The sequence below is a fragment of the Haliotis rufescens genome, unplaced genomic scaffold (genome assembly GCF_023055435.1).
Source record: "Haliotis rufescens isolate VD_foot unplaced genomic scaffold, xgHalRufe1.0.p SCAF_118, whole genome shotgun sequence".
Classification (NCBI taxonomy): Eukaryota; Metazoa; Mollusca; class Gastropoda; order Lepetellida; family Haliotidae; genus Haliotis; species Haliotis rufescens.
Genome location: NW_025963800.1, coordinates 572,377 through 592,577, shown reverse-complemented (window position 1 = coordinate 592,577; position 20,201 = coordinate 572,377). Strand labels below are relative to the sequence as shown.

At 42.6% G+C, this 20,201-nt stretch overlaps 1 protein-coding gene across 1 annotated transcript in view; it reads left to right on the top strand.

Moving 5' to 3' along the window:
* Nucleotides 1-20,201, top strand: part of LOC124124359 — a 112,271-nt gene that overhangs the window by 47,344 nt on the left and 44,726 nt on the right. The window contains exons 25-36 of the mRNA XM_048393214.1: nt 1,166-1,247; nt 1,899-2,039; nt 3,712-3,770; nt 4,463-4,731; nt 6,406-6,561; nt 8,821-9,003; nt 9,502-9,668; nt 11,828-11,890; nt 12,643-13,405; nt 14,381-14,493; nt 15,650-15,773; nt 16,643-16,840. Coding sequence (XP_048249171.1) covers nt 1,166-1,247; nt 1,899-2,039; nt 3,712-3,770; nt 4,463-4,731; nt 6,406-6,561; nt 8,821-9,003; nt 9,502-9,668; nt 11,828-11,890; nt 12,643-13,405; nt 14,381-14,493; nt 15,650-15,773; nt 16,643-16,840 — 2,318 coding nt within the window. The remainder of the gene's footprint in view (nt 1-1,165; nt 1,248-1,898; nt 2,040-3,711; nt 3,771-4,462; nt 4,732-6,405; nt 6,562-8,820; nt 9,004-9,501; nt 9,669-11,827; nt 11,891-12,642; nt 13,406-14,380; nt 14,494-15,649; nt 15,774-16,642; nt 16,841-20,201) is intronic.

Sequence of the window (20,201 nt, the reverse complement as noted above, 5' to 3'; positions counted from 1 at the left end):
ATGTATCTCAGAGAGTTATCATGGACACTTGTGAGTAGATATGTATCTCAGAGAGTTATCATGGACACTTGTGAGTATATATGTTTCTCAGAGAGTTATCATGGACAATTGTGAGTATATATGTTTCTCAGAGAGTTATCATGGACACTTGTGAGTATATATGTTTCTCAGAGAGTTATCATGGACAATTGTGAGTATATATGTATCTCAGAGAGTTATCATGGACAATTGTGAGTATATATGTATCTCAGAGAGTTATCATGGACACTTGTGAGTATATATGTATCTCAGAGAGTTATCATGGACACTTGTGAGTAGATATGTTTCTCAGAGAGTTATCATGGACACTTGTGAGTATATATGTATCTCAGAGAGTTATCATGGACACTTGTGAGTATATATGTATCTCAGAGAGTTATCATGGACACTTGTGAGTATATATGTTTCTCAGAGAGTTATCATGGACAATTGTGAGTATATATGTTTCTCAGAGAGTTATCATGGACACTTGTGAGTATATATGTATCTCAGAGAGTGTCCATGGACAATTGTGAGTATATATGTTTCTCAGAGAGTTATCATGGACACTTGTGAGTATATATGTTTCTCAGAGAGTTATCATGGACACTTGTGAGTATATATGTTTCTCAGAGAGTTATCATGGACAATTGTGAGTATATATGTATCTCAGAGAGTTATCATGGACACTTGTGAGTATATATGTATCTCAGAGAGTTATCATGGACAATTGTGAGTATATATATATCTCAGAGAGTTATCATGGACACTTGTGAGTATATATGTATCTCAGAGAGTTATCATGGACACTTGTGAGTATATATGTATCTCAGAGAGTTATCATGGACACTTGTGAGTATATATGTATCTCAGAGAGTTATCATGGACAATTGTGAGTATATATGTTTCTCAGAGAGTGTCCATGGACAAATGAGAGTATATATGTTTCTCAGAGAGTGTCCATGGACAAATGAGAGTGAACATGTTTTTTTGTGAGTTCTTTGGCACCATCTCTGATAAATGTGGATATATTTAAATGTAGGTCAAATCAATTAATACAAATACTCGAGATCATTCACAAATTCACTCTATTTCAGGGTTACACTTCACAGTTGATATTATATTATGACAACAACCTGTCTTGTAGGCTGAAGGTCAAGATCGAAGAGAGCAAGTCATCAGCCATTGTCAACTTGACGAGAGCGGCTCAAGCCAAACCACACAAGATGGTGACAATGAAATACTATTCTTCTGCCCGAAAACCTTAATGCATGTTGTGAGGCCTAACAACAAAGTTTTATAGAAATGTTCATGGCTGATTAACTAGAGTCCTTGACACTTGAAAGTTCATCACGTAATATCTCGATTATTACTTAACAGAGATAGCTACATGTGTTCTAAAACTTAGAAATGAAGACAAGCCATTCCAGCACTAGGTAATATTACTAACTTTTGAAACAAAAGTGCGCTTTTCAAGAAAAGTCAATTTTGCTAGCAATAAACATCATCCTTGAGTTTTGATCACATAATAACAATCTGGGTAAGGGTTGGGAGTCCGGGGACTCCGAGCGGCTATATCTAGCAATGTATGCATCTTGAACTAGGTCAGTAGCGCTTAAAATACTATGTGCGCACATTTATTTATTTCAGTTCATGCTGGTAAAGAACTTACACTGCATATATGCCAAGTATAGTCGATCGCAGTCACCAGCCTTCAGACCCATACTCAGACCAAATACACAGGACGAAAAATACTTGTCATGCATCCCAGACCCTCTGAATGGACAGAATCTGTAGGAAAAAATAGTCTTATCGGCCTGATAATGAGCTTCTCAGTGGATAATTGTGGTACTTTGTAAAATGATGATGTTTCAATCCAGGACATGTACGAGCTCCACGTCAGCATTAACGGAAGTCTGCTGGACCGATACTACCTAAGGGGAGGTAACTACAGCTGCTTGCTGCCTCACGTTGACGACTCCAGGGCACCTGACGTCATGCTCTACCACCCTCGCCGCCCGGTAAACAAGGATCCGTTATCACTTAAAAGTATAGACTGTCACTCAGTTTCAATGACCATGTGTTTCACTGACTGACATTACTGTGAATATTTACTGACTGATATTACTGTGAGTTTCACTGACTGTGACATTACTGTGAGTTTCACTGACTGTGACATTACTGTGAGTCTCACTGACTGTGACATTACTGTGAGTTTCACTGACTGATATTACTGTGAGTTTCACTGACTGATATTAATGTGAGTCTCACTGACTGTGACATTACTGTGAGTTTCACTGACTGTGACATTACTGTGAGTTTCACTGACTGTGACATTACTGTGAGTCTCACTGACTGTGACATTACTGTGAGTTTCAATGACTGACATTACTGTGAGTCTCACTGACTGTGACATTACTGTGAGTTTCACTGACTGTGACATTACTGTGAGTTTTCACTGACTGTGACATTACTGTGAGTCTCACTGACTGTGACATTACTGTGAGTCTCACTGACTGTGACATTACTGTGAGTCTCACTGACTGTGACATTACTGTGAGTCTCACTGACTGTGACATTACTGTGAGTTTCACTGACTGTGACATTACTGTGAGTTTCACTGACTGTGACATTACTGTGAGTTTCACTGACTGTGACATTACTGTGAGTCTCACTGACTGTGACATTACTGTGAGTCTCACTGACTGTGACATTACTGTGAGTTTCACTGACTGTGACATTACTGTGAGTTTCACTGACTGTGACATTACTGTGAGTCTCACTGACTGTGACATTACTGTGAGTTTCAATGACTGACATTACTGTGAGTTGCACTGACTGTGGATTACTGTGAGTTTCAGTTTGGTGAGGTGAAATGGGGTTTAACATTGCATCAAAGATCATTGCATTTATATAGCGATGTGACTATGGGTTTCACTGACTGTGACATTACTGTGAGTTTCACTGACTGTGACATTACTGTGAGTCTCACTGACTGTGACATTACTGTGAGTTTCACTGACTGTGACATTACTGTGAGTCTCACTGACTGTGACATTACTGTGAGTTTCACTGACTGTGACATTACTGTGAGTTTCACTGACTGTGACATTACTGTGAGTTTCACTGACTGTGACATTACTGTGAGTCTCACTGACTGTGACATTACTGTGAGTCTCACTGACTGTGACATTACTGTGAGTTTCACTGACTGTGACATTACTGTGAGTTTCACTGACTGTGACATTACTGTGAGTCTCACTGACTGTGACATTACTGTGAGTTTCAATGACTGACATTACTGTGAGTTGCACTGACTGTGGATTACTGTGAGTTTCAGTTTGGTGAGGTGAAATGGGGTTTAACATTGCATCAAAGATCATTGCATTTATATAGCGATGTGACTATGGGTTTCACTGACTGTGACATTACTGTGAGTTTCACTGACTGTGACATTACTGTGAGTCTCACTGACTGTGACATTACTGTGAGTCTCACTGACTGTGACATTACTGTGAGTTTCAATGACTGACATTACTGTGAGTTGCACTGACTGTGGATTACTGTGAGTTTCAGTTTGGTGAGATGAAATGGGGTTTAACATTGCGTCAAAGATCATTGCATTTATATAGCGATGTGACTATGGGTTTCACTGACCTACTTTACTGACATTTATGACTTCGTGTTTTTTAGACATTTGACCAGCCAGGTGTGTTGCAGAGGGGAGCAAGAGTTATAGCACAACCAGTCAAGTAAGTCTTGACATTTGACCTTGACAGCTTAATAACACACACAACTATGAATAAGACCCGTGAAGATTCCGGGATAGAATAGGTCTTCAACAACTCATACTTGCCGTAAAAGGCGACTAACGGGATCGGGTGGTCAGACTCGCTGACTTGGTTGATACGTGTCATCTATCCCAATTGCGTGGATCGATGCTCATGATATTAATCACTGGATTGTCTGGTCCAGACTCGATTATTTACAGACTGCCGTCATATAGCTGCAATATTGCTGAGTGCAGCATTAAACAACAAACCAAACCAAATACTATGAATAACTGCAAAATTGCTGGTTCAGCATTTCAATAGCAATAAACACTCACTCTCTTATTCATAAGATGGTACCCCATGTACTGCATGCAAAGCAATTGCTCTATTCTTGATTAGAAGGGTCGATAGCATCTCATTCTACTTAAGTTACTGAATGTTGATGCGTCTGTCTGACTGATTTGGCAAAAGAAATTGTTGATGGTCTGTCTGACAGTAAATTAGCCAAAGAAATTGTTGATGGTCTGTCTGACAGTGATTTGGCCAAAGAAATTGTTGATGCGTCTGTCTGACAGTGATTTGGCCAAAGAAATTGTTGATGGTATGTCTGACAGTGAATTAGCCACACAGATTGTTGATGTGTCTGTCTAACAGTGATTTCTCGCCATCAGGGATCAGTACATGGAGTGTGTCATCAAGTCTCTCTCCACTGACAACACCAAGTTGTCACTGGAGTTTTCACCCAAAGATTCAAACTGCAATGAAGAGTTGGACATGACATCAATTAAGGAGATTCAGCTGGAGAAGATTCCCCTGAAGGCTGTTGAGATACCGGTTGAAGATGGGGATGACAAGAAGGAAGACACTACAACGGAAGATAAGCCTAAACCGAAGGTCCAAATGAAAGCTGACATTGACATACAGGGATTTGAATCCAGAGGTGAGAACTAATATCAATTCAAAACATCCACAATCTTTGGAACTGTTGTTTCAACTGGTTATTGAGCATTTTTGTTTTTTTGGTTGTAGTTTGGTTGAGATGAGTTGTTTCCCTAGACTTGACAGAGCTACGTTACCTGTACACTTGACAGAGCTATGTTACCTGTATACTTGACAGAGCAATGTTACCTGTACACTTGACAAAGCTATGTTACCTGTACACTTAACAGAGCTATGTTACCTGTATACTTGACAGAGCTATGTTACCTGTACACTTAACAGAGCTATGTTACCTGTACACTTGACAAAGCTATGTTACCTGTACACTTAACAGAGCTATGTTACCTGTACACTTGACAGAGCTATGTTACCTGAACATGTGACAGAGATATATTACCTATACACTTGACAGAGCTTTGTTACCTGTACACTTAACAGAGCTATGTTACCTGTACACTTAACAGAGCTATGTTACCTGTATACTTGACAGAGCTATGTTACCTGTACACGTGACAGAGCTATGTTACCTGTACACTTGACAAAGCTATGTTACCTGTACACTTAACAGAGCTATATTACCTGTACACTTGACAGAGCTATGTTACCTGTACACTTGACAGAGCTATGTTACCTGTATACTTGACAGAGCTATGTTACCTGTACACCTGACAGAGCTATGTTATCTGTACACTTGACAGAGCTATGTTACCTGTACAATTGACAGAGCTATGCTACCTGTACACTTGACAGAGCTATGTTACCTGTACATGTGACAGAGATATATTACCTGTACACTTGACAGAGCTATGTTACCTGTACACTTGACAGAGCTATGTTACCTGTATACTTGACAGAGCTATGTTACCTGTACACCTGACAGAGCTATGTTACCTGTACACTTGACAGAGCTACGTTACCTGTACACTTGACACAGCTATGTTACCTGTACACTTTACAGAGCTATGTTACCTGTATACTTGACAGAGCAATGTTACATGTACACATGACAGAGCTATGTTACCTGTACACTTGACAAAGCTATGTTACCTGTACAATTGACAGAGCAATGTTACCTGTACACTTGACAGAGCAATGTTACCTGTACACTTGACAGAGCTATGTTACCTGTATACTTGACAGAGCTATGTTACCTGTACACCTGACAGAGCTATGTTACCTGTACACTTGACAAAGCTATGTTACCTGTATACTTGACAAAGCTATGTTACCTGTACACTTGACAGAGCTATGTTACCTGTACACTTGACAGAGCTACGTTACCTGTACACTTGACACAGCTATGTTACCTGTACACTTTACAGAGCTATGTTACCTGTATACTTGACAGAGCAATGTTACATGTACACGTGACAGAGCTATGTTACCTGTACACTTGACAAAGTTATGTTACCTGTACAATTGACAGAGTTATGTTACCTGTACACTTGACAGAGCAATGTTACCTGTACACTTGACAGAGCTATGTTACCTGTACATGTTACAGAGCTATGTTACCTTTACACTTGACAGAGCTATGTTACCTGTAGTGTGTAGTTTGAAAGTTCTGATGGATCATTAGTTTCCCAAAATAATGTTTGAAAGGTTGTTCATTTGTTTTACAAGAAAAGGGTATCTCTTGAAGTAGAAATGACAAAAAACGTTTGTGTTTACACAGAAAACATGGTTGCGGATAAGCGACCATACATGTTCCCCCCGTCGTTCCTGCTGACAAAAGCTAGTCGCCAGGCCATCGATGCCCTGGACCCTGACTGGAAGCTTCGGTCACTAGTGTCTGTGGCCAGATGCAGCACAAGACCCACCAGGATCACAGGTGAGTATCTGCTGTACTCTAGGAAGTATTCACCAGTACCTGCACGCTATTAAGTATTCACCAATACCTGCACTCTAGGAAGTATTCACCAGTACCTGCACTCTATTAAGTATTCATCAATACCTGCACTCTAGGAAGTATTCACCAGTACCTGCACTCTATTAAGTATTCACCAATACCTGCACTCAAGGAAGTATTCACCAATACCTACACTCTAGGAAGTATTCACCAATACCTACTCTCTAGGAAGTATTCACCAGTACCTGCACTCTAGGAAGAATTCACCAGATCCTGCACTCTAGGAAGTATTCACTAGAACCTGCACTCTAGGAAGTATTCACTAAAACCTGCACTCTAGGAAGAATTCACTAAAACCTGCACTCTAGGAAGTATTCACTAGAACCTGCACTCTAGGAAGTATTCACTAAAACCTGCACTCTAGGAAGAATTCACTAGAACCTGCACTCTAAGAAGTATTCACCAATACCTGCACTCTAGGAAGTATTCACCAATACCTGCACGCTATTAAGTATTACTCTATTAAGTATTCACCAATACCTGCACTCAAGGAAGTATTCACCAATACCTACACTCTAGGAAGTATTCACCAATACCTACTCTCTAGGAAGTATTCACCAGTACCTGCACTCTAGGAAGAATTCACCAGATCCTGCACTCTAGGAAGTATGCACCAATACCTGCACTCTAGGAAGTATTCACTAGAACCTGCACTCTAGGAAGTATTCACTAAAACCTGCACTCTAGGAAGAATTCACTAAAACCTGCACTCTAGGAAGTATTCACTAGAATCTGCACTCTAGGAAGTATTCACTAAAACCTGCACTCTAGGAAGAATTCACTAGAACCTGCACTCTAAGAAGTATTCACCAATACCTGCACTCTAGGAAGTATTCACCAATACCTGCACGCTATTAAGTATTACTCTATTAAGTATTCACCAATACCTGCACTCAAGGAAGTATTCACCAATACCTACACTCTAGGAAGTATTCACCAATACCTACTCTCTAGGAAGTATTCACCAGTACCTGCACTCTAGGAAGTATACACCAATACCTGCACTCTAGGAAGTATTCACCAATACCTGCACTCTAGGAAGTATTCACCAATACCTGCACTCTAGGAAGTATTCACCAATACCTGCACTCTAGGAAGTATTCACCAATACCTACTCTCTAGGAAGTATTCACCAGTACCTGCACTCTAGGAAGTATTCACCAATACCTGCACTCTAGGAAGTATTCACCAATACCTGCACTCTAGGAAGTATTCACCAATACCTGCACTCAAGGAAGTATTCACCAATACCTACACTCTAGGAAGTATTCACCAATACCTACTCTCTAGGAAGTATTCACCAGTACCTGCACTCTAGGAAGAATTCACCAGATCCTGCACTCTAGGAAGTATGCACCAATACCTGCACTCTAGGAAGTATTCACTAGAACCTGCACTCTAGGAAGTATTCACTAAAACCTGCACTCTAGGAAGAATTCACTAAAACCTGCACTCTAGGAAGTATTCACTAGAATCTGCACTCTAGGAAGTATTCACTAAAACCTGCACTCTAGGAAGAATTCACTAGAACCTGCACTCTAAGAAGTATTCACCAATACCTGCACTCTAGGAAGTATTCACCAATACCTGCACGCTATTAAGTATTACTCTATTAAGTATTCACCAATACCTGCACTCAAGGAAGTATTCACCAATACCTACACTCTAGGAAGTATTCACCAATACCTACTCTCTAGGAAGTATTCACCAGTACCTGCACTCTAGGAAGTATACACCAATACCTGCACTCTAGGAAGTATACACCAATACCTGCACTCTAGGAAGTATTCACCAATACCTGCACTCTAGGAAGTATTCACCAATACCTGCACTCTAGGAAGTATTCACCAATACCTGCACTCTAGGAAGTATTCACCAATACCTACTCTCTAGGAAGTATTCACCAGTACCTGCACTCTAGGAAGTATACACCAATACCTGCACTCTAGGAAGTATACACCAATACCTGCACTCTAGGAAGTATTCACCAATACCTGCACTCTAGGAAGTATTCACCAATACCTGCACTCTAGGAAGTATTCACCAATACCTGCACTCTAGGAAGTATTCACCAATAACCTACACTCTAGGAAGTATTTACCAATACCTGCACTCTAGGAAGTATTCACCAATACCTGCACCCTGAGTATCTGTACCTGAATACACACTACTATCTTGCAGTGCAAGAACTGCAGATCACTGAACACGCGAGGACGTTGGCTGATTGGAATGTTGGAGAAACAAGTGTTGTAGAAAAAGCCTACATCTTCCTCCCCTCGGGCCTGGACTTCCACAAATTACTCTACTCACCAGTCCTTCACTTGTTCAAGGACCTCCAGGTGCACAGACTCTGTCTGCTCCGAGGTAAATATAGTCACATCTGATCCAAGGTAAATAGTCACGTCCAGGTGCACAGACTCTGTCTGCTACGAGGTAAATAGTCACATCTGATCCAAGGTAAATAGTCACGTCCAGGTGCACAGACTCTGTCTGCTCCGAGGTAAATAGTCTTGTCCAGGTACACAGACTCTGTCTGCTCCGAGGTAAATAGTCACATCTGATCCGAGGTAAATAGTCATGTCCAGGTGCACAGACTCTGTCTGCTCCGAGGTAAATAGTCTCGTCCAGGTACACAGACTCTATCTGTTCTGAGGTAAATAGTCACATCTGATTCAAGGTAAATAGTCACGTCTGCTCCAAGGTAAATAGTCTTGTCCAGGTGCACAGACTCTCGTCCAAGGTAAATAGTCATGTCCAGGTAAACAGATTGTCTCATGTTTCGGTCTTGTGGTGTTAATTAAATCACATACATCAAGCTATTGACCAACATAACAAATTGATCAAAATAAAATTGTTCTTCAGATCAGGTGTTTGTTCGACACAAGGTGGAAGACCGGAAGATGAGCTTGGACATCCCCATCCATCTGGTGAACATCCCTCCCCTCACTCCCCAACCCAGCCTCCCAACTGACCTCATGTTTGCCTCCCACAACTCAGGCTGGGCATACACTGCTCTCATTGCCACCAAGGTAAATACATCATTGCCCTGAAGATAGATACCTGACTAACATTGCCCCCAAAATAAATACCTGACTATCTTTGCCACCAGGGTAAACACATGACACTCACTGCCACCAGGGTAAACACATGGCACTCACTGCCACCAGGGTAAATACACGGCACTCACTGCCACTAGGGTAAATACACATCACTCACTGCCACTAGGGTAAATACACGACGCTCACTGCCACCAGGGTAAACACATGGCACTCACTGCCACCAGGGTAAACACATGACACTCACTGCCACCAGGGTAAACACATGACACTCACTGCCACCAGGGTAAACACATGGCACTCACTGCCACCAGGGTAAATACACGGCACTCACTGCCACCAGGGTAAATACACATCACTCACTGCCACTAGGAAAAAATACATGACACTCACTGACACCAGGGTAAATAAATGACTCTCACTGACACCAGGGTAAATACATGACTCTCACTGCCACCAGGGTAAATACACGGCACTCACTGCCATCAGGGTAAATACATGGCACTCACTGCCACCAGGGTAAACACATGGCTCTCACTGCCACCAGGGTAAATACATGACTCTAACTGCTACCAGGGTAAATACACGGCACTCACTGCCACTAGGGTAAATACACATCACTCACTGCCACTAGGGTAAATACACAACGCTCACTGCCACCAGGGTAAATACATGACTCTCACTGACACAAGGGTAAATACATGACTCTAACTGCTACCAGGGTAAATACACGGCACTCACTGCCACTAGGGTAAATACACATCACTCACTGCCACTAGGGTAAATACACAACGCTCACTGCCACCAGGGTAAATACATGACTCTCACTGACACAAGGGTAAATACATGACTCTCACTGGCACCAAGGTAAATACACGGCACTCACTGCCACCAGGGTAAATACACATCACTCACTGCCACTAGGGTAAATACACGACACTCACTGCCACTAGGGTAAATACACGACACTCACTGCCACCAGGGTAAATACATGGCACTCACTGCCACCAGGGTAAATACATGACTCTCACTGCCACCAGGGTAAATACATAGCACTCACTGCCACTAGGGTAAATACATGACACTCACTGACACCAGGGTAAAAACATGACTCTCACTGCCACCAGGGTAAACACATGGCACTCACTGCCACCAGGGTAAACACATGGCTCTCACTGCCACCAGGGTAAATACATGTCGCTCACTGCCACTAGGGTAAATACACGACACTCACTGCCACCAGGGTAAATACATGACTCTCACTGCCACCAGGGTAAATACATTGCACTCACTGCCATCAGGGTAAATACACATCACTCACTGCCACTAGGGTAAATACACGGCACACACTGCCACCAGGGTAAATACATGACTCTAACTGCCACCAGGGTAAATACACGGCGCTCACTGCCATCAGGGTAAACACATGGCACTCACTGCCACCAAGGTAAATGCATGGTACTCACTGCCATCAGGGTAAATACATGGCACTCACTGCTACCAGGGTAAACACATGGCTCTCACTGCCACCAGGGTAAATACATGACTCTAACTGCCACCAGGGTAAATACATAACTCTAACTGCCACCAGGGTAAATACACGGCGCTAACTGCCATCAGGGTAAACACATGGCACTCACTGCCACCAGGGTAAACACATGGCTCTCACTGCCACCAGGGTAAATACATGACTCTAACTGCCACCAGGGTAAATACACGGCGCTCACTGCCATCAGGGTAAAAACATGGCACTCACTGCCACCAGGGTAAACACATGGCTCTCACTGCCACCAGGGTAAATACATGACTCTAACTGCCACCAGGGTAAATACACGGCACTCACTGCCACCAGGGTAAATACATGGCACTCACTGCCATCAGGGTAAATATATAACTCTCATTGCCACCAGGGTAAATACATAGCACTCACTGCCACCAAGGTAAATACATCTTTGCCTTCACGATAAATACCAGACTATCATTACCACGAGGGTAAATGCATCATTATCATTGCCAAAAAGGTAAATACATCATTGCCCTGAAGATAGATACCTGACTAGCATTGCCATCAGGGTAAATACATGGCTCTTTGTGACTAGAAACTTATATGTGGGACATTCTGTCTATTCCAGCTGATCCTGCCTGTGTTTGACAAGATCCTCTCAGGAATGAAACCAGATGCTTCAAGACAGCAGGTCAGTCATCTCCAACACGGAAAGATCAGACAAGTCTATTCATCATCTAGTGCTGTCTATTCACTGTCTAGCGTGCACTCTCGCACTGTGTACTCACTGTCTAGTGCTGTCTATTCATTGTGTATTTGTCTATTTACTGTTTTGTGTTGGCTGTTCACTGTCTCGTTATTATCTTATGCTGACCATTGTAAAGTGATCTCTATTAACTGCTTAGTTCTGTTAATTTGAATGCTCCTAGGTCATATTCCCATCAGCAGTGGCCAGCATATCCGCTTGGACAGCACCATGCCCATGCTGATGGAGATCCACAAAGGGGTGGTGTCATCCTTGTTCTGTGTTACTTTGGGCTTTCCTCTCACAGCTGAATTACCATGATATACTGTATAAAGCAATGATCACTCACACATGTACCCTTATGCTGAAGGACTTCACTTCTGAGGGTCTACACTTGAATGATCTTCAATATTCATGTTTTAGGTGCCGATTCAATCAGTTAACCTCACTTCTGAGGGTCTACACTTGAATGATCTTCAATATTCATGTTTTAGGTGCCAATTCAATCAGTTAACCTCATTTCTGAGGGTCTACACTTGTATGACCTTCAATGTTCATGTTTCAGGTGGAGACTCAGTTAACCTCACTTCTGAGGGTCTACACTTGTATGACCTTCAATGTTCATGTTTCAGGTGGAGAATCAGTTAACCTCATTTCTGAGGTCTACACTTGTATGACCTTCAATGTTCATGTTTCAGGTGGAGAATCAGTTAACCTCACTTCTGAAGGTATACACCGCCCAGTGTCACATCTTTGCAGAGCAGCGAGGAGCTATGTATTCCCAGCAAGGCTCCAACTCCCATCCAGAAGATATCGAGAAGAGTATCCCCGACTCAGACTCTTATCGGCAGGACTTCAAGGGTGAACTGTTTGAAGACCCATCTTTGCTGATGGTCAAAAAGAAAAACATGTTCTGTAAGGGTCACCAGTTGTCAATGAAGACAACCGAAATCTTTGATCCTGAAGAGGCGAAGCAATTACTTTATGACCACAAGTACTTTGAACCTTACAATGAAACTGTCAACTATTTCCACAGAGAGTTACCAAATCAGAAGAGCCTCCCGGATGACTTCTTCTCCAGGTTCTCCAACCTGCAATATCTTGTTCTGGAGAACTGTCACAACCTGCAGTCGATACCCAATGGTGTGTCTGGGTGTGCTCAACTCCAAGCAATCATTCTTCAAAATGGCGCCATGAAGCAAATTCCTGAAGACCTGTTCCTGGTTCCTCGCATGGAGCAGCTGACCCTCCACCGACTGCCGCTGACCACCTTGCCGTCCAAGTGGCCGACCACCTCGCACCTCACCCAGCTGTCACTGACCGGGCTCATGATCACCAGGATTCCTCCTGAGATCTGCAAATTCCCCGAGCTCACTCACCTTGACCTCAGCTCCAACCCTCTCACTGATGTTCCACACGACTTCAGGAAGCTGCAGAAACTGAAGTACTTGAACCTGTCAGGTGAGATGGATGTCATATTAACACAGCAATACTTGAACCTGTCAGGTGAGATAGATGTCATATTTACACCGCAATACTTGAACCTGTCAGGTGAGATGGATGTCATATTTACACAGCAATACTTGAACCTGTCAGGTGAGATGGATGTCATATTTACACAGCAATACTTGAACCTGTCAGGTGAGATTGATGTCATATTTACACTGCAATACTTGAACCTGTCAGGTGAGATGGATGTCATATTTACACAGCAATACTTGAACCTGTCAGTTGAGATGGATGTCATATTTACACTGCAATACTTGAACCTGTCAGGTAAGATGGATGTCATATTTACACAGCAATACTTGAACCTGTCAGTTGAGATTGATGTCATATTTACACTGCAATACTTGAACCTGTCAGGTGAGATGGACGTCATATTTACAATGTAATACTTAACCTGTCAGGTGAGATGGATGTCATATTTACACAGCAATACTTGAACCTGTCAGGTGAGATGGACGTCATATTTACAATGTAATACTTAACCTGTCAGGTGAGATGGATGTCATATTTACACTGCAATACTTAAACCTGTCAGGTGAGATGGATGTCATATTTACACTGCAATACTTAACCTGTCAGGTGAGATTGATGTCATATTTACACTGCAATACTTGAACCTGTCAGGTGAGATGGACGTCATATTTACACTGAAATACTTAACCTGTCAGGTGAGATTGATGTCATATTGTGTGTGTGTGTGTGTGTGTGTGTGTGTGTGTGTGTGTGTGTGTGTGTGTGTGTGTGTGTGTGTGTGTGTGTGTGTGTGTGTGTGTGTGTGTGTGAAATGCTTGTTGGATACTGCTGGTATATTTGCTTCTGTGGTCAGTCGTGATACTCAGTGGTGATATTCATGCTTTATGCTACCTGATGGTGATGGATCTAATGTATAGAGATGAGGATTTCTAACGATGGTGATGTTTGTTTCAGGGATGCCCTGGTTAGTCCCAACGTCATCTCAGTTGACATCTGGCTTCAAGTGGGATGGATTTAAAGACTGGTGTTCCCTCCACTCCTATGTGCACACGTTCCTGGACAAACAGGTGACTGCTGCTGACTGGCTGCTTCCACCCTGGGGTATCCGCAGATATCACTGCACCACATTGAATACCAGTTGTATTACTGTTGTAGTTTTGTTGTTGTGCTGGAACTGTACTCGTCATTCATACAAGTTGACACCTTCTGGTCTTCTTGTAGTGCTTTGGTGGTACTCATCACTCATACAAGTTGACACTCTTGTATTGTTGTAGTGCTGTACTCGTCACACATACAAGTTGACACTCTTGTATTGTTGTAGTGCTGTACTCGTCACTCATACAAGTTGACACTCTTGTATTGTTGTAGTGCTGTACTCGTCACACATACAAGCTGACACTCTTGTATTGTTGTAGTGCTGTACTCGTCACACATACAAGTTGACACTCTTGTATTGTTGTAGTGCTGTACTCGTCACTCATACAAGTTGACACTCTTGTATTGTTGTAGTGCTGTGGTGGTACTCGTCACACATACAAGTTGACACTCTTGTATTGTTGTAGTGCTGTACTCGTCACTCATACAAGTTGACACTCTTGTATTGTTGTAGTGCTGTGGTGGTACTAGTGATTCATACAAGTTGACACTCTTGTATTGTTGTAGTGCTGTGGTGGTACTCGTCACTCATACAAGTTGACACTCTTGTATTGTTGTAGTGCTGTACTCGTCACTCATACAAGTTGACACTCTTGTATTGTTGTAGTGCTGTACTCTTCAATCATACAAGTTGACACTCTTGTATTGTTGTAGTGCTGTGGTGGTACACGTCACTCATACAAGTTGACACTCTTGTGTTATTGTTGTCGTGCTGTGGTCATCACTCATACAAGTTGACTCTCTTGTGGTATTGTTGTAGTGCTCTACTCATCACTCATACAAGTTGACACTCTTGTGGTATTGCTGTGGTGGTACTCGTCACTCATACAAGATGACACTCTTGTGGTATTGTTGTAGTGCTGTGGTGGTACTCGTCACTCATACAAGATGACACTCTTGTGGTATTGTTGTAGTGCTGTGTGGTGGTACTCGTCACTCATACAAGATGACACTCTTGTGGTATTGTTGTAGTGCTGTGGTCATCACTCATACAAGATGACACTCTTGTGGTATTGTTGTAGTGCTGTGGTGGTACTCGTCACTCATACAAGTTGTTTTTCCTCACAGGACATAAAGCAGCAGTTTGATAACTATGACTTAAACAGAAACGGGAAGCTGGATGCAGCGGAGTTGTCTGCCCTGAATGCAGAGTTGTTCTGGAACATTCCCCGTCTCGGCTCCCAGTGTATCAGTAAGTTCCCATTTCGTCAGTAACATTGTGTCACTTGATGCCTGCTGGAAGGTGGTGATCATAGTAACCTCAGAAGTTCATGATATCTGAGTCAGATTCTGACATCCCTCCATAGGTTCTACAATGGATTTGCTGCAGTCTTGTACGTAGCAGGTCTTCAGCTGCACACCCCCAGTCTGCATAGTCTGCCTCTTTGTCTGAACATTGCATTGTTGAATGTGCTGTCACTATATTCCCACCTGAAACATTACATTGTTGAATGTGCTATCACTATATTCCCACCTAAATATTGTTTTGTTCAATGTGCTATCACTATATTCCCACCTGGAACATTACATTGTTGAATGTGCTATCACTATATTCCCACCTGAATATTGTTTTGTTCAATGTGCTATCACTATATTCCCACCTGGAACATTGCATTGTTGAATATGCTATCACTATATTCCCACCTGGAACATTACATTGTTGAATGTGCTATCACTATATTCCCACCTGGAACATTACATTGTTGAATGTGCTATCACTATATTCCCACCTGGAACATTACATTGTTGAATATGCTATCACTGTATTCCCACCTGGAACATTACATTGTTGAATATGCTATCACTATATTCCCACCTGGAACATTACATTGTTGAATGTGCTATCACTATATTCCCACCTGGAACATTGCATTGTTGAATGTGCTATCACTATATTCCCAATTGGAACATTACATTGTTGAATGTGCTATCACTATATTCCCACCTGGAACATTGCATTTTTGAATGTGCTATCACTATATTCCCACCTGGAACATTGCATTGTTGAATGTGCTATCACTGTGTCCACCTGAATATTGTTTTGTTCAATGTGCTGCACAGCTGACGAGGAGTTTGGAGGCATCCCACCAGCTGTGTTCCAGCTGCATACCCTGGAGACCCTGGTCCTGAACTTCACGGCCATCACGCAGGTACCCATGCACATGTGCCGCCTCGTCAAGCTCCAGAACCTTGACCTCAACAATAACCCACTGATGGAGAGTCTCCCAGGCTCGCTCGGACATATGCCCAACTTGGCACGTAAGTCAGTATAAACCTCATTGGCTGACACTATAAACCTTCCCAGCCAACTTCCTAGCCAACACTATAAATCTTACTAGCCGACACTATAAACCTCCCTGGCCAACACTATAAACCTTCCTGTCCGACACTATAAACCTTCCTAGCCAACACTATAAACCTTCCTGGCAGACACTATAAACCTTCCTGTCCAGCACTATAAACCTTCCCAGCCAACACTATAAACCTTCCTGTCCGACACTGTAAACCTTCCTAGCCAACACTATAAACCTTCCTAGCCAACACTATAAAACTTCCTAGCCGACACCATAAACCTTCCTGTCCAACACCTTCTTGGCCAACACTATAAACCTTCCTGTCCGTCACTATAAACCTTCCTAACCAACACTATAAACCTTCCTGTCCGACACTTTAAAACTTCCTAACCGACACTTTAAACCTCCCTGGGCAACACTATAACCCTTCCTGGCCAACACTATAACCTTCCTGTCAAGCACTATAAACCTTCCTAGCCAACACTATAAAACTTCCTGTTTGACACTATAAACCTTCCTAGCCAACACTATAAACCTTCCTGTCCAGCACTATCAACCTTCCCAACCGACACTATAAACCTTCCTGTCCAGCACTATAAACCTTCCTGTCCAGCACTATAAACCTTCCTCTCCAGCACTATCAACCTTCCTACCCAACACTATAAAACTTCCTGTTCTACACTATAAACCTTCCTGTCCGACACTATAAACCTTCCTGTCAAGCACTATAAACCTTCCCAGCCGTCACTATAAAACTTCCTGTTCAACACTTTAAACCTTCCTGTCCGACACTATAAACCTTCCTGTCCAGCATTATAAACCTTCCAAGCCGACTCTATAAACCTTCCTGGCCAACACTATAAACCTTCCTGGCCAACACTATAAACCTTCCTCTCCAGCACTATAAACCATCCTAGCCAACACTATAAAACTTCCTCTTCGACACTATAAACCTTCCTGTCTGACACTATAAACCTTCATGTCCAGCACTATAAACCTTCATGTCCAGCACTATAAACCTTTCCAGCCGACACTATAAACCTTCCTGGCCAACACTGTACACCTTCCTGTCTTGCACTATAAACCTTCCTAGCCAACACTATAAAACTTCCTGTTCGACATTATAAACCTTCCTGTCCAACACTATAAACCTTCCTGTCAAGCACTATAAACCTTCCTAGCCGACACTATAAACCTTCCTGTCCAGCACTATAAACCTTCCTGTCCAGCACTATAAACCTTCCTGTCCAGCACTATCAACCTTCCTACCCAACACTATAAAACTTCCTGTTCTACACTATAAACCTTCCTGTCCGACACTATAAACCTTCCTGTCAAGCACTATAAACCTTCCCAGCCGTCACTATAAAACTTCCTGTTCAACACTTTAAACCTTCCTGTCCGACACTATAAACCTTCCTGTCCAGCATTATAAACCTTCCAAGCCAACTCTATAAACCTTCCTGGCCAACACTATAAACCTTCCTTGCCAACACTATAAACCTTCCTCTCCAGCACTATAAACCATCCTAGCCAACACTATAAAACTTCCTCTTCGACACTATAAACCTTCCTGTCTGACACTATAAACCTTCATGTCCAGCACTATAAACCTTTCCAGCCGACACTATAAACCTTCCTGGCCAACACTGTACACCTTCCTGTCTAGCACTATAAACCTTCCTAGCCAACACTATAAAACTTCCTGTTCGACATTATAAACCTTCCTGTCCAACACTATAAACCTTCCTGTCAAGGACTATAAACCTTCCTAGCCGACACTATAAACCTTCCTGTCCAGCACTATAAACCTTCCTGTCAAGCACTATAAACCTTCCCAACCGACACTATAAACCTTCCTGTCCAGCACTATAAACCTTCCTGTCCAGCACTATAAACCTTCCTGTCCAGCACTATCAACCTTCCTAGCCAACACTATAAAACTTCCTGTTCGACACTATAAACCTTCCTGTCCGACACTAAAAACCTTCCTGTCAAGCACTATAAACCTTCCCAGCCGACACTATAAACCTTCCTGTCCAGCACTATTAAACTTCCTAGCCAACACTTAAACCTCCCTGTCCGACAATATAAACCTTCCCAGCCGACACTATAAACCTCCCTGGCCAACACTATAAAACTTCCTAGCTAACATTTAAACCTTCCTGTCTGACACTATAAACCTTCCCAGCCGACACTATAAACCTCCCTGGCCAACACTATTAACCTTCCTGGCCAACGCTATAAACCTTCCTGTCCAGCACTATAAACCTTCCTAGCCGACACTATAAACCTTCCTGTCCAGCACTATAAACCTTCCTGTCCAGCACTTTAAACCTCCCTGGCCAACACTATAAAACTTCCTAGCCAACACTTAAACCTTCCTTACCAACACTATAAACCTCCCTGGTCAACACTATAAACCTTCCTAGCCAACACTATAAACCTTCCTGTCCAGCACTATAAACCTTCCTAGCCAACACTATAAACCTTCCTGTCACGCACTATAAACCTCCCTAGCCAACACTATAAACCTTCCTAGCCAACATTTAAACCTTCCTGTCTGACACTATAAACCTTCCCAGCCGACACTATAAACCTCCCTGGCCAACACTATTAACCTTCCTGGCCAACGCTATAAACCTTCCTGTCCAGCACTATAAACCTTCCTAGCCGACACTATAAACCTTCCTGTCCAGCACTATAAACCTTCCTGTCCAGCACTTTAAACCTCCCTGGCCAACACTATAAAACTTCCTAGCCAACACTTAAACCTTCCTGTCCGACACTATAAACCTTCCCAGCCGACAATATAAACCTCCCTGGCGAACACTATTAACCTTCCTGGCCAATGCTATAAACTTTCCTGTCCAGCACTATAAACCTTCCTGGCCGAAACTATGAACCTTCTTAGCCAACACTATAAATCTTCCTAGCCGACACTATAAACCTTCCTGGCCGACACTATAAACCTTCTTCGTCAACACTATAAACCTTCCTGTTTGACACTATAAACCTTCCTGTCTGACACTATAAACCTTCCTGTCCAGCACTATAAACCTTCCTAGCCGACACTATAAACCTTCCTGTCCAGCACTATAAACCTTCCTGTCCAGCACTATAAACCTTCCTGTCCAGCACTATAAACCTTCCTAGCCGACACTATAAACCTCCCTGGCCAACACTATAAAACTTCCTAGCCATCACTTAAACCTTCCTGTCAAGCACTATAAACCTTCCCAGCCGACACTATAAACCTCCCTGGCCAACACTATTAACCTTCCTGGCAAACGCTATAAACCTCCCTGGCCAACACTATAAACCTT